Genomic DNA, 23,366 nt, shown 5'->3' with positions numbered 1-23,366 from the left:
CGAGTACATGCCCCTAATTTTGGATTGTAGTCTAACTCAAGTTCTACGAGCTCTAACAGAGTTGGAGCAGAGGACCTCCGAAGGAGGACTGATGGACTACTAGGTGAGTGCAGGAATGTCGGGTGGAGATTGGTCCGCCCTATAGGGGAGAGTCAGAGGGTTACTGCAGTCGGAGCTAACAGTAGGAATGGAGCAGAGGACAGAGTACAGAGTATTGGCCACAAGTCCAACATGGGAAAGGTGGCGGAGGCATGGGAAGTCGGACAAGCGGAGAAGGCGGCCGACCTAGGGAGTCAATCCCCTAGGCTGGCAAACAGGAGTTATCAAGGGTTTTGCCCAAGAATAGGGACAAGAGAGCAGGGCTTTAGAAAGGTAATATTCAGACTGAGTATCTACAGACAAATGTACATATGTTTATATACTCTAAGTAATGAGCATAGCATATCAGAAGGCTATGTGCTGAGTGTACAGTATTACAAGAGGATGACTGAGACATATGAGAATAAGGCTCGGAGAACAGTATGTACACAACAGATCAATAATCACTTGGGTATAGTGGTTACCAGTGATCCGAAAGGAGGAACTATGATACTAAATGGAGATAGGACCAGTTGAGTGGTTCCTAGTCTAGGAGTGGAGCGGTGAGGCGGTCGGGCACGACTAATAGTTGGGTGGGGCAACACAGCGGAACTGAAGGAACCGAGTGGGTCAGAAAGTGGAGGAAGTAGGAGTAGGATTGGTGAACCAATAGGGGAGGAGCGGAACTCCAGATAGGGTCGGATGGGAGGGGTATAGTGTTGGAAACAATAGGGGTAGTGTCGGAGGAGTGGAGCAGAGTCAGGGTGGAGGTAGCAGGGCTAGTCCTGCTGAGATGTACTTTGTGCATTGTCGGAGAAGGAGGGATGGAGTGGACGGGGAAACAGGGGTAGAGATGTTCACAGGTGGTGTTGGGGGTGCTCGGATCCGGTATATGACACTCAAGCATTTGAAACACAAAGCATATGGAGACATGCCAGATGGTTCCTTCCCTCCCAGTTTCAAGAGGTGTACCCTCTCCTGTTCATAGTGTTGCCGATCTCACTGTGAGTTTAATCATTGACCAGTCTTCCACGCATGCCTCATTCGTTTTCAAAGCTCACTCAGCAACTGAAGAGTGGCAGCGTAGATCCTGTCCTTTTTTTGCATGTAAGTCAATCTTGAATCTTGAGGTGTTTTTAAACAAAATACCTGTCTTTTGCAGGGGATGCCATCACCTGTAGCTTTGACTGGACAAATCACTTTTTTGTATTGGTCCTTCCAAACAAGCTTGTATTGATGATCTTCCAACATCTGCCTGCGACACACCTGTGGTCGATCATGCAGGTGTCCTGCCTCTCAAAGGACATTGCATGCACCCTTATATCTGCATTCCATAGGCTTACATGTCGAGCAAACATGGTTGCGCATCAATGCTCAGACTTGCCTAGCTCTTCCATTGTATACTAGAACAACTTCTTTCTGCGCTCCTCGGTTTTCTACATTACAACCTCCATGGTACTGGTGACCATGATCTGACAGCACTCAAGATCTTTCATGCAGTCCTTGAAAGGTGTTCAGATCAAACCTATGTCATTGATTATGTGCTTCAACGCCCCCCAGGAGTGTTACAGTAACATGAGCATTACGGGTTATTTCATTCTCTTCATTCTGTCAACCACTGACATGTGGATAGACTGTGCAGACTCGTCCAGACCGGACCATGGTTACAATTCTATTCTTATCTCTTTTCTTTTTGATCTCGTTGTTCTGAAATATGAGAAGCTCTCACTTCTACCCCTAGATCATAGAAGCTGCGGCTTCTACCAAACCCTATGCCTTTACCATTGTATTGGTTCTATCTTTGATGGGGATTCCCCATGCCCTTTGCCCTTTGCCCTTACCGTTCAACTGGTACTACTTACCCTTTTCAGTATGTGACTCATACATACCCTTGACCCTTACCGATGATTCGGTACTGCCTCCCCTTACCCTGTACCCTTACCACTCAACTGGTACAGACACTTACATATATATATCACTTGTCTTGTAGATAGATTCTCTAACCTGAATCTACTTGGTTCTCATCTGATACTTGTCTTTGGGTCTGAACTTCTCTTACCTAAGAGAACTCCCTCTGTGCAAAGAACCATCTTTTCTTGAGACAATACTCTTGAGTTGAACTCCACTCTCTCTTGGATCGTATCCTTGAGAAACTCCAATTGACTCTACACAAGTAAGGGCCTCAACCTTTACTCAAGACTGAGCGCAAGCAAGCTCCTTGCTGGGCTAGTGCTGAAGGCCATGCTTCAAACACCCCTTGCTGGGTTTAGCATTGCCAGATCTCATCTGAGAGGTTTTGCATAACAAGGAGTAGATCTGGCATCTTTATTCCAGCTCATCAAGGATTTAGATTGCTCCAGTTTCAGTTATTCAAGCAGTGATGCGGACCACCCATGTACGGTTGTACCTGCTCCTGTCTCTGGATCAGACCCAAGCGCAGTATCTAGTCTTCAGTGATTGTCGGTGGACTCGCTCATGTTTTTCTCCCCATGTGTCGCCTTGCTCACCCTCACAACCTTGCAGGACTCCCCATTAACCAACCTCTCACTCACTTACACTGGATTGAGCAGCATTCAGTGGACTGCATTGCTGCAGAACGTCCACCTCCTGCTGCTTCGAATGTTGACAGTTGACATTGAGTGCCCCCCTGATGTCCTCACTGAATTTTTGATCCACCATCAGAATGTTGGCCAATTGTGGATTCATTCGGGGTCGACTCTTTCCCTGAAACTACCAAATCATGCCTTACAGAAGGTATCAAGACAAAAATTGCAGCACATCCCCAATTCCCATCTACTACACCTAAATGTTCTTGGCGGCCCACCTTGGTATCTTGTTTCCCTGCTAGCCATAATTCATTCAGGCCCTTGTATTCGAAACCTGAGCCTTCAGTTCAGAGAAAATTTGACTTCTAACCACTTGTTGGCCATTCTAGACATTACTCAACATTTCACAAGTATCCAGGCACTGCAGTTGAGCTTTTTCGATGCTTCCCATACTGCCAGCTACTTTAACGTCCCATATGATGATCGCACTGTACCATCAAAACACCTAACAATTTCTGTGCGTGGCCCTTATCCAGATGCTCTCCTCATGAGTTCCCTTTAATGTACATATATTAGCACTCACACTCATGTAGTTCTGCTGCCATCCTTGGCTTGACGCCTTCCATGAGCTGGAAAGCATTGAACTTCAGGCCAAATGCATGAGTTCATTTGAGAAGCTCACAGAGCTCTTTTCTCGTACAGACAATCCTTTTCAGCTGAAAATTAGCAGTGACTGGTAATTCATACATCTACAATATAAAGCACAACTTACTGGCGGCTCAGTGGCTATTCCGTCTATATATGTTATCATATTGCATATACTATATACCCTCTGTCAATCATATATTGTGGTCAAAATCCCAAATGTCTACATTGATTCTGCATTTACAGTTATTTCCAAATTGATAGACCAGATTCCATTTTGCACGACTCACTGCCTTTGTTTACTTTCAGAGTGGTTAGTTAGAGCACAGCTTCAGTTATTCTTGAGCTACACAGTTTCTGGGCAGGTGTGGCAAACTGGCGAAGCTGCTGAGGGAGTAAACTTTGAGATGGGGCAGTGAATTCCAGCATGGTCCCTGAAAGTCGAAGGGCGATTACTAGAGGCACATCTATTGCAGCAAGCATCAATGGATTGCTTTGACGGCTATGAAGCTTCCAAATCAATGTGCATGAGACAGCATAAAACAAATGATTATGGTTATTGCATGAGCATCAGGAAAATGTGGTAAGGCTATATAGCCACCCATAGCACTATAGACTGCTATACAGACTCCATAGCCCTATAGCTCATATAGCCAAGTGCCCAATTGTGCAGGCTTACTACACCAGTGTATAGTGCTATATAGCTCTATTAAAGTTGCTATAGCTGGGTGGAACATACCACAACTATTGTAACTATTGTAGCTCTTATAGCTCAAAACACAAAGCAAAAATTTCTCTTAATAGCTGTTTGTTGCCATGATAGTGTTCTCAAAATTAAAAATTAAAAAAAAGCGAAAATTCCAAATTATATTTCAACTACTACAATACATGTAAACTAATAACTACAAAACAGGCAAAAATGCGAAAATTACAGGAGGAAGAGGCAAGAGAACTAGAAGGAAGAATCAGAGAGGAAAGAACTTACCAAATAGTGAAAATTGCGAAAATTCTTGAGGGAAGAGGAGGGAAGGGAGCTAGAAGGAGAGGATTAGACAGGAGGAAGTGAGAGTCAGAGAAAAGACTTGCCAAATGGTCAAAAATGCGAAAATAGTTGGGGGGAGGAGGAGCAGGAGGGAAGAGAGCTAGAAGGAGAGGGTTAGAAAAAAGATTAGTCAAATAGTCAAAAATGCGAAAATTATGGAGGGAGACTTACCAGAGTTCAAAGCACCAGCACCAGTACCAGCACCAACAACATCAACACCAAGAGAAGGATAGAGAAGCAAGAAGAAGAGAAGAGAGGCAAAAACTCGAAAATTGTAAGAGAAATATGGAAGATAATCTAATGAGGGGGCAGTGGGGGGGAAGGAAAGAATGGGAAAAGACTTGTTGGTTGACCGCATTTTTGCTTCCATAAGCAGTGCCAAACAAAGCCACAACACAAGACTTGGTGAATTTTCGAGTTTTTGCTTATTAGGACTAGGATTATGACAGTAAGAAAAAGACAATGAAATTGACTGTTAGCATTAGGATTTTGAATACACATAAGGTGAATTTTCGCATTTTTGCTTACATAAATAAGGTGTACCTTAACACTTTTGAACCCTTCAATTTCAAGTATTTTCCTTATAACTCACTAAGATCTTGACCTATTGAAGTCATTAGACTATGGATAGACCTCCCTTGACAAGGACTACAACTTTGATTTAATCGAAAAAGGTTCCCACGGTCAAGTTGCTTTCTTGAACCCTTCGATTTCGAGTATTTTCCTTGTAACTCACTAGGATCTTAACCTATTGAAGTCATTAGACTATGGATAGACTTCCCTTGACAAGGACTACAACTTTGGTTTTCATCAAAAAAAGTTCCCACAGTCTACTGGGGTCTATAGTTGTTGAAATGTTTTACTTCTAAATACACTTACCAAACTTTATGGTAATATAGACTTTCATGATGTCTATACTGGTCTATAGTGCTGTGATAGCTTGCGATAGACTGTATAGAGCTGTGGTGTGCTATCGGGGCTATATAGAGGATGGTCCTCTATATAGAGATACAGTTTTTCCTGATGAGGGTCAGCATGGATGTTGGTTTCTTGACTCTAGAGAATAATTGATAAATTGAAGGACAGGAGGAGCTTTGTGTGCACTTAATTAGGTGTCATTCAAATTGCCAATAGACAGGCTGATTTTGGGTCATCTTGAGTGAAGCTGCTCATATGGGGGCAGAGTTCACGAATAATGATGTACTTCATAGGTATGTGTCAACAGTTACTAGTTACTCAGGAGTTCAGGAGTCGGGAGAGAATCTAACCTTCTGCAGGCTCAGTGGGTCTCCTGGGAGTCAACCGCTCACATATGAATATTCTATGCAGACCAAATATTCCCAGAGTCTCTGCAGAATCTCCTCAACTGTCCTGTATGCTCTGTTATTAAGTACTTCCATTATACCTGATCCCACTGTGACATTATGGTGTTGCAGTAGTTCTTGCCAGCAGATCCAAGCTGGCATTAACCATGCTTCACAAGGTGATTGTTAGGTACTGTGCCGACTCAGAAAGCAGAGGGGTCGGGGCTTGGCTTCAGCTCTTGCGCTGCGCCCTTAGCCGAGTACGTGCCCTGAATTTGGAGTGGGTCCGATGTTGTCCGATGGTAGGACGATTGGACTGCTTTGGTCCGCTCTAAGGGTCGGGGAGTAAGAGCTCCTAGCGGTGGGCTGACTAGGAGCGGAGTGGAGAAGGCAGGGAGTGATGCGGAGAGGGGATAGGAGCAGGGGAATGTTGGTAGGGGTGGGAAAGGCGGAGGATAATGCAGAGGGGCAAAGGAGGATATTTGATAGGGGCAGAGTAATAAGGGGAAGACTTAGAGCACAGCTCTAAGTCGGAGCAGAGGGTCGGAGGTGACAACAAGTTGAGACTTGTGTCCAGAGGAGGCAAGGTCCTACTGAGAATTCTCACAAGATATAACTGCGAGAAGACAAGTAATATTAAGACTGAGGAAAAATATCTAAGTACATGATATGTTATATACTACTATGTATGAGGCAGTGATCAGGATAACTATGTAGTAAAGCTAGTCATCCAGAAGTAAGGGTCTATGTACCAATGGGGAAGGTATATATCTAAAAGGGGAAAGAGATCCAGTTGAATGGAGAGGTTATAGAAGGGGACCGGTTGAGTGGTTGAGCGGAAGCGTAGGGCGGAATGCGGACTTGTGATTGGATGGAGCAGAGGATGGATGGGGTGGAAGGGTCAGAAAGCGGAGCGGATATCAGTATCGGAGCGGTTGGATCAGGTATATGACAGTGATATTTGTTCCATGTCAAATTGTCATTCAGGGGCTGGAGAAGCAGTGTAGTGCTGGGATGATCACAATGGCAGGATGCGGGCTCAACCAACCTGGCAACCTCCAAGGCCGAGTGACCCATTTCACACTGCCATCTCAGAGTTAATGTAGACCATACCCCAGATCTTTTTCTACATGAGCTTCAGCATGCACTGTGGGAAGCAAGGGATGTCAACAAGTAGCAGGTAGTAGGAGGCATCACAATAGCAGACGCATAACTTGATACTATAAAACATACAAAGGCAAGTATTGACGACATTACGGTCTCTTCACCAAGACAGTCTTCCTATTTGAACGACGAGGAACTGGGAGGGGTAAGATGCTGACTGGACTCAATGACAAGGCTTGAGTAACTGGAAGGGGCTCATCAGGAGCCTCATGATATATCCATTTCATGAGGACCTCTTCGATATCCTCGTGATGAATGCCACTCTCACCACTTTCTTCAACTGCCTGAAGAAATTTGAGGCGCCACTCCTGAACGAGATACTTGAGTTTGCCAAAGTAAGCTGTTGTACAGTTCATCAACTCCTTGTTGCGCTTTACAAGTAATAGCCCCAACTTGTACAAAACAGCCTTGGAGCCTATGTCCTCCAATAGATCAGCCCACTGTTCTGTCTTCAGGTATATTATCTTACCATGCAGCCCATCATATGTAGTCACAAATTCAACAAAAATGTAGAAAAGAGACTTGAGATCATTGCTGGCAGTCTGTCCTGTCATGACAAGATCCTTATCTGTCAGTTTAGATGCTGAATGGAGATAACGGAGAAGGTGGATATACATGTACAGCAAGGTGCCCTTCGAACATTGGGATCAGCCACTTATACCAGATTAACCTTCGAACTTGAACTTACGGTACCCCATGCATGAACACTAGTGTTGCATTGCATGATGATCTGGGCATGGTCAAAATCAATGAAGAAGCCACATCCTTCATAGATGATCAAGTTGTTGGGACTAAGGTCTCCATGGAGGACTTTCTTCTCAGTCATTGCCTTCAGCACTAAAAATAATTGTCAGTACCAAAGCTTCAAATTCAAAGATTTAAAGAAGAAACCCACTGACTATGAGGTCTCGAAAAGCGCTTATTAGCTCTTCTTTAGTCGAAAATGTCAACAGTGGCTCTCCACAAGGGGTTAAAAGCATGTGTCAGTGATATTTACAGCAAAATCCAAGACTAAATTTCCCATGGCGGTTACGGATGCGCAATGTAGAGTTAGGCTCTCCCTTGTACTCGACATCCCAAGGGGCAATGAGAGTAACTACATTAGGAATGCCCCAGACCATCTCAAGAACCTTTTCTTCATGATCTTTCTTTGCCTCATCCACCCAACAATCCTTCAGTGCATATTCAACTCCATCCTTATCCCAAACACGATAGCAAATAGTCCCACAAGAGAAAAGACCCTGGCTTCTCCACAGAATAGCAATGATCAATAATTTTCCGCTTCTCCTTGTCTTCTATCCAGCCAATTGCCTGGTCCCCCACTTCACATTGTGTTTGCTTGCAGGACTCATTGCACATGCGCATGGTGGAATCCATGCCATGGGATTTATTGTTCCCCAGTGACATAGTGTTTAGCATGTCAACAAGATGCATTGGGTTTGCGGTGATTAGAATAGGACATGTGATGATGAGGCCTGAGCAGTCCATGTAATGGGCGTGAAGATGGTTTGCTGCCAAACTAAATAGCACAACAAACCGACACCAGCACTGTTCTCGCATCATGAGATAATCTTTGGTGCGGTGACCATTGCCGATGTGGGCATTTGTGATCTGCAGGTTCAAAAGGGTACATGGGCGAGCAATGAGGGAACATTGCCCTATATGTCATGCGCATGGCCATATAGACAGTATTGAAGAGACACACCCATTTTTGCTCTGGTGTCCGCTTTGGGGTCGGCTTTCTGTTTGGTTGTTTAGGGTCGTATTGTCAAGAGTCCCAGCCCTGATCACTGGCATCAGGCGCGGCTGATGTGGAGGAACCTTCCTGCCCTGACGCAATCAGTATCATCTGGCGCCTGCTTCTGTTTCTGTTTCAGCATCTGCTCGTTCCGATGTTTATTGAGTTCCCACTTGTGATCGATGAATATTGGCACTCCAGTCGCATAAGTAATGTTCTCAATAACTGATCTGCGGATACTCAATTTTGGGATGATGTGATCCATGAGAGAAGAAGTGGTGGCGGGGAGATCAGTTTCTTCCCACAGGACATTACCTACAAGATCGTGTTGCAAGAGATTATCCATGCATGGCTGGAGGTGATGTGTAGGAAATGCGTTGGATGAGCTGACAGTTGGCAAGATCCCAGATGTGGAGGTGCTCGTCATGGTGATACCACATAAGAGGCTTATCCCCTTCTTGTGTTGGGAGAGGGGAAAGAAAAAGAAAAAGTCAGCGAGATTTAGCACCATAAGTAGTGAATTGGACTGAGTCACTGATGCTCCAGAACTCACTGGGGTGTTCTGTTAAGACCGTGCTCAGGGGTAAAGTGGAGTCAGAGGGGCTTGGCTTCAGCTCGTACGCTGCGCCCCTTACCCGAGTACGTGCCCCTAATTTTGGGATGTAGTCTGATATGAATTCTATGAGTTCCAACGGGACATTGGAACGGGGGTCCTCTGAAGGAGGACCAACGGACTACTACGTGAGCGTGGGAAAGTCAGGCGTGGGGGTTGTTCCGCCCAACAGGAGGGAGGCAGGAGACTACTGTGGTCAGAACTGTCATATACCAGATCCGAGCACCTCCAATACCACCTGTGAACATCCCCACGCCTGGTCCGACCCCCTGTTTCCCCATCCACTCCATTCCTCCTTCTCCGACAATGCATGAAGTACATCTCAGCAGGATTAGCCCTGCTACCTCCGCCCGACTCCGTTCCACTTTTCCAACATTACCCCTATGTCCTCCAACCCCATACCCCTTCCATCCAACCCTATCTGGGGTTCTGCTCCTCCGCCCTATCAGTCCACCCGACCCTACTCCTACTCCCTCCGCTTTTTCCGACCCGTTCGGTTCCGCTTGTGTTGTCCCACCCGAATATTAATCCGTCCGACCGCCTCACCGGTCCGCCCCTAGACTAGGAACTACTCAACTGGTCCTATCCCTGTTTAGTATCATAGTGTTAGAATAACCAAGTGAACCAAGCCACAAGTGAGCTAATGAGAGTGAACAGGACTATAGTCCAGTGTCAGTTGCTGTTGTGTTGTGTAAACTAATGAGTGTACTATACCTATAGTCCAGTGTCAGTTGCTGAAGAGCAACCAACACAGGACTTGCTACCTATGGGCGAGTCTATGTAAACAAGTGTAAACACTGCCTGAGTAAGTAAGGAATTCACATCACATGCTAAGTGAGAGTCCAATAGAGGAAGCAACATCATAACACAAATAACTCGCACCATAAGGTGCTCAATCACCACAACTAACACATAGTTCTACTTTTCAGGTACCCGGTAATCCCTATACCCTAGCGATTATTGATCCATCACATACATACTTTTCTCCGAGCCTTATTCTTGTATGTCTCGGACATCTTCTTATCCTGTACACTCAGCACATAGCCTCCTGCTATGCTATGCTAATTACTTAGAGTATATAAACATATGTACATCTGTCTGTAGATACTCAGTCTGAATATTACCTTTTCTAAGCCCTGCTCTTCTGTTCTTTGACTTGGGCCTGATCCTAGTCAACTTCTGTTAAGCCGGCCTAGGTGATTAACTCCCTAGGTCGGCCATCCTCCGATCCTCTGATCCTCCGCTCCTCTGTTCCCCCGTTCCTCCATCCCTCCATTCCCCCATTCCCCTGTTCCCCCGTTCCTCTGCTCCCCTGACCTCCCGTGTGTCGGAACTAGACCCTGCACTCTCGCATCTGTCCCCTCTGTTCCGCTCTGCTTCAGACTTCGTCCAAGCAGTTCCTTCCGCTCCACTTCTACTATTGGTTCCAACCGCAGTAGTCTCCCACCTCCCTCCTGTCGGGTGGAACAACCCCTGCCTGACTTTCCCATACTCACCTAGTAGTCCGTTGGTCCTCCTTCAGAGGGCCCCCATTCCGATGTCCTGTCGGAACTCATAGAACTCGTATCGGACTACATTCCAAAATTAGGGGCATGTACTCAGGTAAGGGGCGCAGTGCACAAGCTGAAGCCAAGCCCCTCAGACTCCGCTTTACCCCTGAGCACGGTCTTAACAAGAACCAACAGTAGAAGCGGAGTGGAAGGAACTGCTTGGACAAAAGTCCGAAGCAGAGCGGAATGGAGGGGACGGATGTGACAGTGCAGGGTCTAGTTCTGATGCACGGGAAGTCGGAGGAGCAGAGGGACAGAGGAATGGGGGAATGGGGGAATGGGGGAGCAGAGGAGCAGAACCCCAGATAGGGTCGGATGGAAGGGGTATGGGGTTGGAGGACATAGGGTAGTGTTGGAAGAGTGGAATGGGGTCGGGCAGTGGTAGCAGGGCTAATCCTGCTGAGATGCACTTTGTGCATTGTCGGAGAAGGAGCAATGGAGCGGATGGGGAAACAGGGGGGACCCCTTAGGACTAATCCTCCAGCTCTACCTTAGGGTAGTCTAACCTCTGTTCTGTTTCTACTCCGGACTTCCGTAGTAGCCTTACTCCATCCCCATATAGTCTTCCGGAGTTCCGCCGAACTCCACCGACTTCTGTCCTCCAGAACTCCCCGGACTTCCATCAGACTTCCCCTCTGTCCCCCAGAAATTAAGGGCACGTACTCGGGTAAGGGGCGCAGTGCACGAGCTGAAGCCGAAGCCCTTTGAGTAACCTCTCCCTTGAGCACGACCTTAACAGTCCATTACATTGTGGTGGAGCCCACTACCTCAGTTCTAAGTTATTGCTTAGACAACAAATGGTGTTTAAAGTTAGCAAATGAGCACGCAGGAAAGAGGGGGACTAGAAAATTGGTAGTTGATGTAGTTATGCACATTCTGATCTATGACAATATGGGAAGCCAGTAGCCTGTTTTTGAATTGTGTCAATGACAATAGCCGTCAAGCAAACAAGGGCACACAACAACCGTGACATAACCTTCAGGGATAGGGACAGTGCTTTGACCTTAAGATAAGTATAAGGACGTGGTGGAATCAAAGCACAGAAACTTGCCTGCTGTATCCTATATGAAAAATGATATCAAGTCGATCTGACAAGGTATGTGAGGCTTGGCAGGAGTGTTCGATGTTTCAATTTGGTCTGTATGATGATTTAACTTTAACATTGCTTTAATGGATGAAACGAAACGACCTACACAACAGCATATGCAGGGTATGTGCTAGACTTCAGTCTTTTGCAAGACTCACATAACATTTCAAAATGCAATTGAAGATCAGAACTGCTACCATAAGTTTACAAAACTACTATGCAGCCAAACTGAAATTTAAGATATAAGTCTATGAGTCTACAATTCTACAGTCTGCATAAGTAAAAAGATTAACATAATGATTGTATATGACTGTAATAGGAGGAAAGAAAGCAATGAAACAGGGATTCGCTGCCTAAGTAGTGAATTTGAGTCAGTTGAAACTCCAACAGAACCTGCCGGCAGCAGCTCAACCACTGAGCCACTGAGCTGCTTCAGGTACCTCCAGCGGAGTCTGATTCTCCCATTCACTACTTAGGACTTGAAACCTTATTTCACAGACTAAATGCGAAAATAGAAAGATGGGATTGGCAGGTGCTCACTGGCCCTCCATTTTGCACAACAACAATGATTTTATATGTACTGCAACTGTGATACATGATGATAAATAGTAAAATTTGAAGGACAAAAAGGGATTTTGGGATTTTTTTGGGGAAAAGATAAGAGAACGCCAAGCCAGTAGAAAAATGTGAAAAATGGAAAAATGCCAAACTGTGAAAATACGAAAATATAAAGATGGCAAAAATTGGCAATGGGTAAACAGGAGAATGGGAAGATGGAGAATGGAGAAATGGTAGGCAACAGAAGGATGGGAGAACAATGGGAGAATGGGAGGACAGGACAATGGGACATGGGACAATGGGACACAGGACAATGGGACATGGGACACGGGACATTAAATGTAAGATGTAAGAAATTATTGATTTCACATAACTAAATAATATTAAATAGTCAGCCTGTGTTGAGGACACAGTAAGACAAGGCACTGAAGGTGCCTCCAGCAGAGCGCTTTGCGCTCTGCTTGCTTCCTGTGCCGAAGGCACAATGGGCTTGGACTAGTTATGTATTAACCCCCAATTGTGACTGCTGATTAGATGATTCACAGTGTGTTCTTATTAGGACTTGTTCCTCTTGGCCTATTGTTATCTATTCTTATTTGAACTTGTTTTGTTTCATTTAGTTGTCAGGCAGATGAAGCAAGTGGATGCCATACAATTGCGGACTTTGTTGTGAGTATATCATGATGCTACATCGTGTGAGACCAACCAACCTATTTCTCTACCTGTGGTTATGGCTCAATGTGGAGACAACTTTATTCTGTGTGATAATTCAGAGATCAATCCAAGTCCTCAAAACCTTGTCACAGCACTCGTTGTAATCGGGTGGACCACCTGCAAGTACGTGACTGAGCAGGATGCACATACTAGCACTGATTTTGAGGTTGCAATCTTTTCTAGTTTTATCACTCACAGGACTCCCATTTTGCAAGGCCCAACTGTGCCAGAATATCACGCTAATTTAGAGAACAGGCTTAATACTTCATTGGCATACAGGCCATACAGGCCATACACCTCTTTCACTCCACGTGAACAGCATTCCAGCCACTCTCTGCACTGTGTGTGTGAGTCTATCCCTCAATCCCACCCATTAAATATTGCCTCCCTCCAATCCACTAGACTCACCAGCTCTTCATGTGGCCCCACCGAGTCTTTGTCCCCGCCTCCTGCTACCGTTTCATTCATGTCCCCTGGCCCTTCATCCATTCCAATAGCATCTCTAGATATCTCTGCTACACTCGTTCATCCATCTTCTCTGACAACTGCCCAGATAACCATCACCAACACTCAACAAAAAGATACTCCCATGGACGATACTCCTATAAACAATGAGCCACCTTCCCATGCCAATTGTGAAATTCCAATGGATCAAGATGTGCCAGCAGCCACTCCGCTCCCGCTCATCAGCCCTATAACCCATTCAGAACCAGCATCCAGTATTCCTACAAGTTCTGGACGACACAGAGCACTGTCCTTGCCGCTCATCACAGAAAATTATCTGGGACAGTTGGTAAATCAGCAATTTGCTCAACTGTCCAACAAGGTAGTTGTGCCTGCTCTCAGGAGTGCAGTTGACACTATGATACCAACAATTATTGAATGGATAACTGGTGAAACTATGAGCATCCATTCTACCTGCTCTCACACCACTCCACCTGCTCTCACACACACCTGGAAACATTGTGGGTCATCTGAAGATGACGATGCTAGCGAGCCTGATTGTGACGATAATCTAACACCTTCTCCTTGCAGGAAGCACCTGGGGAAGTGGGGCATCAAGAATAAATTACATGTACATCTGGGGTGTTCCAAGTGAACAGCGGCTGATCAATATCAATCCTAGCGCTCATTTCGGATATATCTATGGGAGAAATGTCTTCTACAATCACCTCCATCACAAACAGTTCACACTTTTACTCATTACAATGAAAGCCCCCCAAGTTTGGGCAACATCACCATCAACTGGCAAGACTCTTTAAGATCCTCTCTATGGAATACAGAGGCGATCAACTTGATGGTGGTGGACTTTCAAGAAAAAATTCAGACAGGTAGTCATCCATTGGTAATTTTCAACGAAGATACAATGAACCTCAGCAACTTGCACCTACTCTGCATCGACAAACTTCATCAAACTCAGCAAGCCTATCGACAGTGCAGCAAGATAGAAGAATTCAGAGATGTTCAAGAGAGGGAGGAAGCTACTCATGAACTGTCTTCTTGTAGCACTTGGAGGCAACATCTGGATAGGCTTAACAATCACAAGCACAGGGTAAGTGGGTATTGCTATTTCCCTCATTTTGTGCCTCATGTGCTTCCAGACACTCAAAAGATGTCAAAAAATTGCTGAACAAAATTGCCACCACAATCCTCAAACCTGGGACACAATCAAGCGCATCATTGATCGGTTGGATGTTGATGGCATGAGCGAGGATGAAACAGACACTGCTATAGGTGCGAAACTGAAGATTGTGAGGCATGTGGCTCTCCCGTGGATCAGCCCAGCAATCACTGATCTACTTCACACGGTTGAGTCCTATGTGTCTGCAACATACAAGGAAAATATGTCAGTTCCAGTTGGTAATACTTGTTAGTTGTGGTGATTGAGCACCTTATGGTGCGAGTTATTTGTGTTATGATGTTGCTTCCTCTATTGGACTCTCACTTAGCATGTGATGTGAATTCCTTACTTACTTAGGCAGTGTTTACACTTGTTTACATAGACTCGCCCATAGGTAGCAAGTCCTGTGTTGGTTGCTCTTCAGCAACTGACACTGGACTATAGGTATAGTACACTCATTAGTTTATACAACACAATAGCAACTGACACTGGACTATAGTCCTGTTCACTCTCATTAGCTCACTTGTGGCTTGGTTCACTTGGTTATTCTAACAGGTTATGAGCCCTGCGCTTTAAGGACCTCAAGTCATTCATTCCTCATCCAACTGCTGCTCCACTCCTTCCCTAGTGTATTCCATCGCATTCTACGCCCCAGGAAACCCTTATCTTTGTGTCTGAGCACCATTTGGACTGTTGGAACACCCATTGTGTTGCTTTTGAGTAGTTCAACCAAGTGGCTTTGTTGAAATTTTCCATAGCCCCTTTTGGTCATCTACCCCCTGTTGCTCCCTGTCCTATCCATTGCTTTCCTGAACGTCCTGCATCATCCTAGAACGTTCTACTTGCCACCCAATCCCTTGCTATGTCGCCCATGACTATTGCTCAACTCAGCTCTTCCAACTATCTTATCTGGAGATCAGAGATGGAGTCTTACCTGCGCTCCAAGGGCTTGTGGCTGCTTGTCAGTGGCTCTGAGAAGCGTCCTGCAGACTCACAGCCTGAGGCACAGGCTCTATGGGACCTTAAGGCTGACCAAGCTGCTGGGGAACTCTATCTGGCTTGCCCATTGGAGATGAGGTCCCAGATTGATGCTATTGAAGATCATCCTGTGCTTATCTGGTCTACCCTTGCCTCCCTGTACTCTAGACAGCGTTGTAGCAGGAGGAACAAGACCAAGAAGCTCTCCAGGAAGACTCAGAGTCTCACAGGCCCCACTGTATCGCCCTCTCCCACTTCCTTTCCTATTCCTATCAACTCTACTATCATTGAGTTTGCTGGCACTGCTTGTCTTCGCTCTTTTGACCCTTCAAGCACCTATCTGTCCCCTTCAACTTGATGCTACTGTCGACTGGAATGCAGACACAGGTGCCACATCCCACATGACCCCTCATCGTCACTGGCTTCGCAATTACACTCCCAATCGCATCCCTATCAAGCTAGCTGACAACACCTTTGTCTACTCTGCTGGTGTTGGCACTGTGGTCTTCAACCCAGTCATTGATGGCAAGAGCGTTAGACCTGTCGAGTTTTCAAGAGTCTTGCATGTCCCTGACCTTTGCAACAACCTGCTCTCTGTCCTCTACCTCACTTGGCACAGTGGCTTCCATGTCACCATTGACTCCACCAAGATGTCATTTCAGCGTCCTGCAGGCACCACATTGTTTGTTGCACCCATCAGCAGCAGCAATGCAGCATTCTTAGATGGCTCCACCAGTCCCTCTCTCTGAATATGCCTCTGCAGCGACCACTCTACCTCTGGACTTGGACCTATGGCACAGGAGACTCGCCCACCATCACTTAGCAGGTGTCAAGAAGCTTATTGATCATGACATGGTCACTGGACTCAAGCTAGATTCAAAGAAAATGCCAGATCCCATCTGTGAGCCATGCTTAGCTGGCAAGATGCATGCAAACCCATTCCCCTCATCTCAATGGCGTGCTACTCGACCTCTGGAGCTTGTCCACACCGATGTCCATAAGGTCCCCTACCCCAGCTTCTCTGGCTATCGCTATTGGGTCACGTTCATCGACGACTTCTCTCGATTTCGCTTTGTGCTCCCTATTAAAGCTAAGTCTGATGTCTTTGAGGCTTTCAAGACATTCAAGGCCTATGCTGAGAACCAGTCAGAGCGAAAGCTAAAGATCCTCAGAGATGACAAGGGAGGGGAGTACATGAGCAATGCCTTCATTGAATTCACCACCCAGTGCGGCATTGAGAGGCAGCACACATGTTCGTGCTAGACCACAGCAGAATGGGGTTGCTGAGAGAGCTAACAGAGTCCTCTCTGAGCGACTCACTGCTATGCTGGACGAGTCTGGGCTTCCCAAGGCCTTCTGGGGCGAGTGTCTTGCTGCTCTGGTCCATGTCTGGAACAGATGCCCTACCGAAGCTGTAGACAGCGCTACACCCTATGAGCTGTGGCATGGTAACAAGCCTGATGTCTCACATCTTCGAGTTTGGGGATGCACTGCCTATGTGCACATCCAGAGGGACAAGAGAGATGGACTTGGCTCCCACATGGAAAAGTGCGTCTTCATTGGCTACCCTGCTGGCTACAAGGGCTGGAAGTTCTACAACCCCACCTCCAAGAAGACAATCATCTGTGAAAGGGCTGACTTTGATGAAAGATACTTCCCTCTGTCCAAGCGCCCATCCAGTCCATCCATTCCAGCCCCCATCGCTCCAGCACCTCCTGTCGACGCTCCCCATCCTCCCAGACAGTCGAAGACTACCTCTGAGCCCCCAGCAGCGCCCTCCTATTACTATCCTCCTCATTCAGATGACTCTGACTCTGATTCTGACTCTGACTATGATGAGTCCAGTTCTGATGAGTCACTGGATCAAGGGGGAGATGTGGTCCCTCCAGCAGTTCCTGATGTCCCTCCTGTCGTCCCTGTTCCTGATCCAGTCACTCCTCCTCCTGCAGCTCGTCCCAATCCACCTCCTAGACCACCATCTCCCATAGGCATTGGTGCCAGACTCCCTCGACGCAATAGGCAACCTCCCAGAGACTGGTGGAAGCTCTCTCCAGCTCAGCTGACTGATGTTGTTGATGATGAGACTGAGGATGCTGACTTTGCTCAAGGATTTGAGCTTGCCTTGTCTACCAGCTCTTCCACCGAGCCATTGTCTTATAGGGAGGCATTGACTCGAGTTGATTCAGAGCAGTGGAACCAAGCAGCTCTTGAGGAACTCAATGCTCATCGAAGCAATGGAACTTGGAAACTTGTCCCTAGACCAGCTGGGATCAAGGTCATTGGCTCCAAGTGGATATTCAAGGTGAAGCGCAATGCTGATGGCTCTATTGAGCGCTACAAGGGCAGACTTGTTGCCAAGGGCTACAACCAGCGTCCTGGATTTGACTATGTCGAAATATTTGCTCCCACTGTGCGTATGCCCACCATTCGTGTTGTCCTTGCTATGGCTGCCATCCATGACCTCCACCTTCGCTCCATCGACATCTCACATGCCTATCTCAATGGGGAGATGGACTGTGACGTCTACATGGAACAACCTGAAGGCTTTGCTGAAGGTGATCCAAAGAAGATGGTCTGCTTGTTGCAGAAGAGCATCTATGGCACCAAGCAAGGTGGCAATCGCTGGAACAAGAAAATGCGCTCTGTTCTGGAGTCTATTGGATTCACCCAGTCCTACTCTGATGCCAGCATCTATATCTATGTCAAGGGTGAAGTCAGGATCATCTTGCCTGTCTTTGTTGATGACATGACCTTTGCATCGAAATCTGCTTCTGCAATTGATCAGATCATCAAGGACTTGTCTCAGCACTTCAAGCTTCGAGACTTGGGCCCTACCACCCAGCTTCTAGGCATCAAGATTGACAGGGATCGCTCCAAGCACTCCATCACCATCTCCCAGCAGCCAGTACTGCCTTGACATCCTTGATCGCTTCAGCATGGCTGATTGCAAGCCTGTCTCCACTCCCATGCAGCCCAATCTTCGACTCACTCGTGCTCAGTGTCCCCAGACTGCTGATGAGACTCAGGACATGCGATCCACTCCTTACCTTGAAGCTGTGGGTGCTCTGATGTATCTTGCCACCACCACTCGCCCAGACATTGCCTACACTGTTGGCTGCCTTGCTCGATTCAACTCCAACCCTGGCCCTGCCCATTGGCAAGCTGTCAAGCACCTGCTCCGCTATCTGAAAGGCACTGCAGACTACTCCATCACCTATGCTCCTGATCCCAATTCCATCGAACTCTTCTCCACATTCTCTGATGCTGATCATGGTGGATGCAAAGACACTGGTCGCTCCACTGGTGGCTACCTGGTCAAGATTGGCCTTGGTGCTGTCTCCTGGTCGTCGAAGCTTCAAAGCATTGTGGCCTTGTCCACCACTGAAGCTGAGTACATGGCTGCAGTTGAGGCAGGCAAGGAGATCCGCTGGATGCGAAATCTCTTGTTTGAGATGGGCTTCCCTGCCACTGCACCCTCTGTCCTTAGGATCGACAACCAGAGCGCCATCTCTGTGGCCAAGCACCCAGAGCACCATGGTCGGATGAAGCAGCTTGATCTCAGCTGGTATTGGCTTCGAGATGTGGTGCACAAGGAGATTATTGCACCAGTGTTTGTGCCCACTGCTGACCAGCCAGCTGACATCTTGACCAAGGCATTGGCTCGACCCAAGGTGCAGTTGTTCTGCCAGATGATGGGACTGAGTATGTTGAGGGGGAGCTGAGATGTGTAGAGGTGCACAATCAGGGGGGAGTGTTAGTTGTGGTGATTGAGCACCTTATGGTGCGAGTTATTTGTGTTATGATGTTGCTTCCTCTATTGGACTCTCACTTAGCATGTGATGTGAATTCCTTACTTACTTAGGCAGTGTTTACACTTGTTTACATAGACTCGCCCATAGGTAGCAAGTCCTGTGTTGGTTGCTCTTTAGCAACTGACACTGGACTATAGGTATAGTACACTCATTAGTTTATACAACACAATAGCAACTGACACTGGACTATAGTCCTGTTCACTCTCATTAGCTCACTTGTGGCTTGGTTCACTTGGTTATTCTAACAGCGAGTTATTTGTGTTATGATGTTGCTTCCTCTATTGGACTCTCACTTAGCATGTGATGTGAATTCCTTACTTACTTAGGCAGTGTTTACACTTGTTTACATAGACTCGCCCATAGGTAGCAAGTCCTGTGTTGGTTGCTCTTCAGCAACTGACACTGGACTATAGGTATAGTACACTCATTAGTTTATACAACACAATAGCAACTGACACTGGACTATAGTCCTGTTCACTCTCATTAGCTCACTTGTGGCTTGCTTCACTTGGTTATTCTAACAATACTTTGCTCCCCCGCTCCATGGAGGCAAAATGCACCTCTAACAATTCTATCACAATCATGCGGCTCCCTCGTAATTGGTACAATGACATGTTAGTTGTGGTGATTGAGCACCTTATGGTGCGAGTTATTTGTGTTATGATGTTGCTTCCTCTATTGGACTCTCACTTAGCATGTGATGTGAAATCCATTACTTACTTAGGCAGTGTTTACACTTGTTTACATAGACTCGTCCATAGGTAGCAAGTCCTGTGTTGGTTGCTCTTCAGCAACTGACACTGGACTATAGGTATAGTACACTCATTAGTTTACACAACACAATAGCAACTGACACTGGACTATAGTCCTGTTCACTCTCATTAGCTCACTTGTGGCTTGCTTCACTTGGTTATTCTAACATGACATTTGGTACAAAGACAATTCAAGCAGTGCTTGGGCATTTATTGACACTCACAAGGACTTTGAAGTACCGTGCTTGGTTTGTAGTTGCATCTTTGAATTTAAGGTTTACTGACCACTTGGTAGGATGTTTATCATTGTGCCAATGTCTATCGATGAAACCCATGATATGCACAGGGAGAGTTACTTATCAGACACAGTAAATACTCGTATGTTGCACAATTGCAGCGCAACTTTTATCTGCTTTGTTCAAATCGTGATTCAATATATAGTTCTCACCATCTCAATCAAACACCCCTATTTTCTCAAGTTCCTTGGTTGAGACTCTCAGCAATGGAGATACCCAAAACTTTTATGAGTGGTATTCCACCCCAGTGGACCTTTTAGTGGGGTACTCAGAGGGCCCCACGAGTACATATCTTCACCATATTCATAATTTGTAAACACATTTGTCACATCAGCAAATAATGATTATTTTTAGATTTATTTTTGAGCTTATTGTGGAGGCAGACCTGAAGTCTGATATGTAATTTGATGTTAAGTCTTCCCTTGGAAATGTCACCCTTCTCATCTGCTCATTGTTGTGTCAGGTACATCGCTAGTGCCAGTTTTAGTAGCGGCTCTTCTCATCTGCTTGTCATTGTGTCAGTGTTTAGCATTTCAACTACTAATCATATCATCGAAACCAGTTTCTCACCAATGACTGATAATGCTGGAGAATCATCGCAAACTCATTGCTCCTTGCCAGGAAGCGACCACCATTCCAACAGATCTCAATCCTTTAATTCAGAAGTCATTGAACAATGTATCAAATCTGTTGTTAACTACTGAAAGCAACAAATTTCCAAGGGAGAGGCAATTCTCTGGATTCATTGAGAACTTGCAGTTGCCGCCGAGAATGAAGATAGTCCAACCTTTAAATCAGGATTCAATCACTATCTTGAACTCCTTGACAATGCATGAAGTGTTAGAATAACCAAGTGAAGCAAGCCACAAGTGAGCTAATGAGAGTGAACAGGACTATAGTCCAGTGTCAGTTGCTATTGTGTTGTGTAAACTAATGAGTGTACTATACCTATAGTCCAGTGTCAGTTGCTGAAGAGCAACCAACACAGGACTTGCTACCTATGGGCGAGTCTATGTAAACAAGTGTAAACACTGCCTAAGTAAGTAAGGAATTCACATCACATGCTAAGTGAGAGTCCAATAGAGGAAGCAACATCATAACACAAATAACTCGCACCATAAGGTGCTCAATCACCACAACTAACATGAAGAGATGATGAAATTGAGGAGAACACCCAACAACTTGGAAAGATACATTTGGAACATGGTGACAAAATCTCTGAAAAGGGGTCAAGATCTCAGTGGAGTGTTTGAAGAGGGATTGTCAGTTCAACAGAGACAGAGGATGATGAGAACTCAGACATTGAATCTGGAGAGGAGTTCGTGCAGCAGAGGAAGAGAAGAAAGGAATCCAGCGACCAATTCAACCTCTACCCCTGGCTCAATCCTGACAAGTTCCGACACTGTCACCAGGCAAGAGTCTCAAACTCACCCTTGAGTGTTATGAGGAATGGTTGGAAGACCCAAAGTTCTATCACACCAAAGTCACAACTACCCCGGGATGTCCAAGCCTACCATCATTGCAATGGCTCCTACTCCTCGAAGGGTGAGCACTTGACCTTGACAAAGTCTTCTCAGGTCATTACTCAACCACCATTGATTCCAAGCAAACCCAAGTACTTGGGAGTGGATTTGAACTCACTCTATCCCAACTGGCAAGTACTCAAAGTGTCAAAACCTTTGGAGATTGGAGTATTGCCCCTGATCTCTGGAGCGAAGCCCTTGTTTTCATTATGCCCTGGAGGGAGTGAGAACTCAGGGAATTTTGCAAGTTCATGTCAGACATTTTTGGGACTATCCATTACTCAGCCCACAAGCGAGTTCTCAACTTTGATTGAGCCATTTGTCTCCTCATTGAACAGCAGAAGTTCTTGCATTTCGACAGCTTCAGGCGCTTCAAGGGGTTCCAAGCTAGTCACCTCTCATCCTTTGGGATGGTTGCCATCAACCAGCTCTCTAAGTCAGGAGCTGGTGCATCCAAACGAGCTGGAAGGTCTCAAGGTGGATCTAAATGGCCCAGCGGAAACTCTAGGTTTGGTGAACTCTGCCATAAATGGAACAGAGGTCAATGTGAAAAAGAGGTGAGAGAGTGTCTCTACTACTATGTCTGCAACAGGGGAAATTGTAAAGGGGTGCATAGGTGAGCAGAGTGTCCATTGGCAAGAGGAACTCAATGAGTGTATCACTAAGGGGGAGCGGTTTAGGCGATGGATGGTGTGGGGAGAGAACTCACCTGTTTTCAGTCATACTGCTGTTTGGATCGAAACTGCACAACCCTGACTGCGTCCGCCTCAAAGGGAATATGAAAACGAACAGGTTTTGCACACTATCACCACTCATTCTGATTAGTTCCAAGTTTCTACTCTGATTCATGTTGATGTGTTTGAATCTTTGCTTATCTCTTCGGGTCACCCTAATTTGCCTTTTTATCAGTCGGTCTGTACAGGATTATGAGAGGGCTTCTGGCCCTGGGCAGACACACATTACGGAACTTATCTGACTACTTTGGAAGTTCGTATGCCAGTGCTGAAGTCGCACAAGGAATTCTCTTTCCTTCATGATCAGATCTTAAATGTTAGGTACCGTGCCGACTCAGGAAGCAGAGGGGTCGGGGCTTGGCTTCAGCTCTTGCACTGCACCCTTAGCTGAGTATGTGCCCCGAATTTGGAGCGGGTCTGATGTTGTCCAACGATAGAACAAGTGGTCCGCTTAGGTCCACTTTGAGGGTTGGGGGGTAAGAGCTACTAGTGGCGGACCAACTAGGAGTGGAGCAGAGAAGATGGAGGATAATGGGGAGGGTGGAGAGGAGCAGGGGGAATACTTGATAGGAGTGGAGAAGGCAGAGGATAATGTGGAGAAGTAAAGAGAA

The 23,366-nt window shown here is 46.2% G+C and overlaps 3 protein-coding genes across 3 annotated transcripts; 1 reads left to right on the top strand and 2 right to left on the bottom strand.

Annotated features, from left to right (window-relative positions):
• Positions 1–2,440: 2,440 nt before the first annotated feature.
• EDB91DRAFT_1335895 (uncharacterized protein) lies at positions 2,441–5,218 on the bottom strand (the record flags this gene model as incomplete). Its single annotated transcript, XM_041325517.1, has 11 exons — positions 2,441–2,497; positions 2,635–2,808; positions 2,903–2,958; positions 3,208–3,268; positions 3,397–3,419; positions 3,560–3,571; positions 3,620–3,771; positions 4,255–4,411; positions 4,483–4,575; positions 4,904–4,915; positions 5,191–5,218. The coding sequence occupies 11 exons, from the start codon at positions 5,216–5,218 to the stop codon at positions 2,441–2,443; spliced, it is 825 nt and encodes a 274-aa protein (XP_041178349.1).
• Positions 5,219–6,868: 1,650 nt separating this feature from the next.
• On the bottom strand, positions 6,869–8,186 carry EDB91DRAFT_1081211 (uncharacterized protein; the record flags this gene model as incomplete). Its single annotated transcript, XM_041315354.1, has 4 exons — positions 6,869–7,411; positions 7,468–7,616; positions 7,777–7,975; positions 8,034–8,186. 4 exons carry the CDS (start codon positions 8,184–8,186, stop codon positions 6,869–6,871), a joined length of 1,044 nt encoding a protein of 347 aa, XP_041178348.1.
• Positions 8,187–13,505: 5,319 nt separating this feature from the next.
• On the top strand, positions 13,506–15,996 carry EDB91DRAFT_1247355 (uncharacterized protein; the record flags this gene model as incomplete). The annotated part of the gene is made up of 4 exons (XM_041322803.1): positions 13,506–14,114; positions 14,166–14,591; positions 14,641–14,895; positions 15,493–15,996. The coding sequence occupies 4 exons, from the start codon at positions 13,506–13,508 to the stop codon at positions 15,994–15,996; spliced, it is 1,794 nt and encodes a 597-aa protein (XP_041178347.1).
• Positions 15,997–23,366: the final 7,370 nt, after the last annotated feature.

Source organism: Suillus paluster (genome assembly GCF_016628075.1).
Source record: "Suillus paluster strain FC165 chromosome Unknown EDB91scaffold_19, whole genome shotgun sequence".
Classification (NCBI taxonomy): Eukaryota; Fungi; Basidiomycota; class Agaricomycetes; order Boletales; family Suillaceae; genus Suillus; species Suillus paluster.
This window is presented reverse-complemented; position numbering and strand designations above follow the sequence as displayed.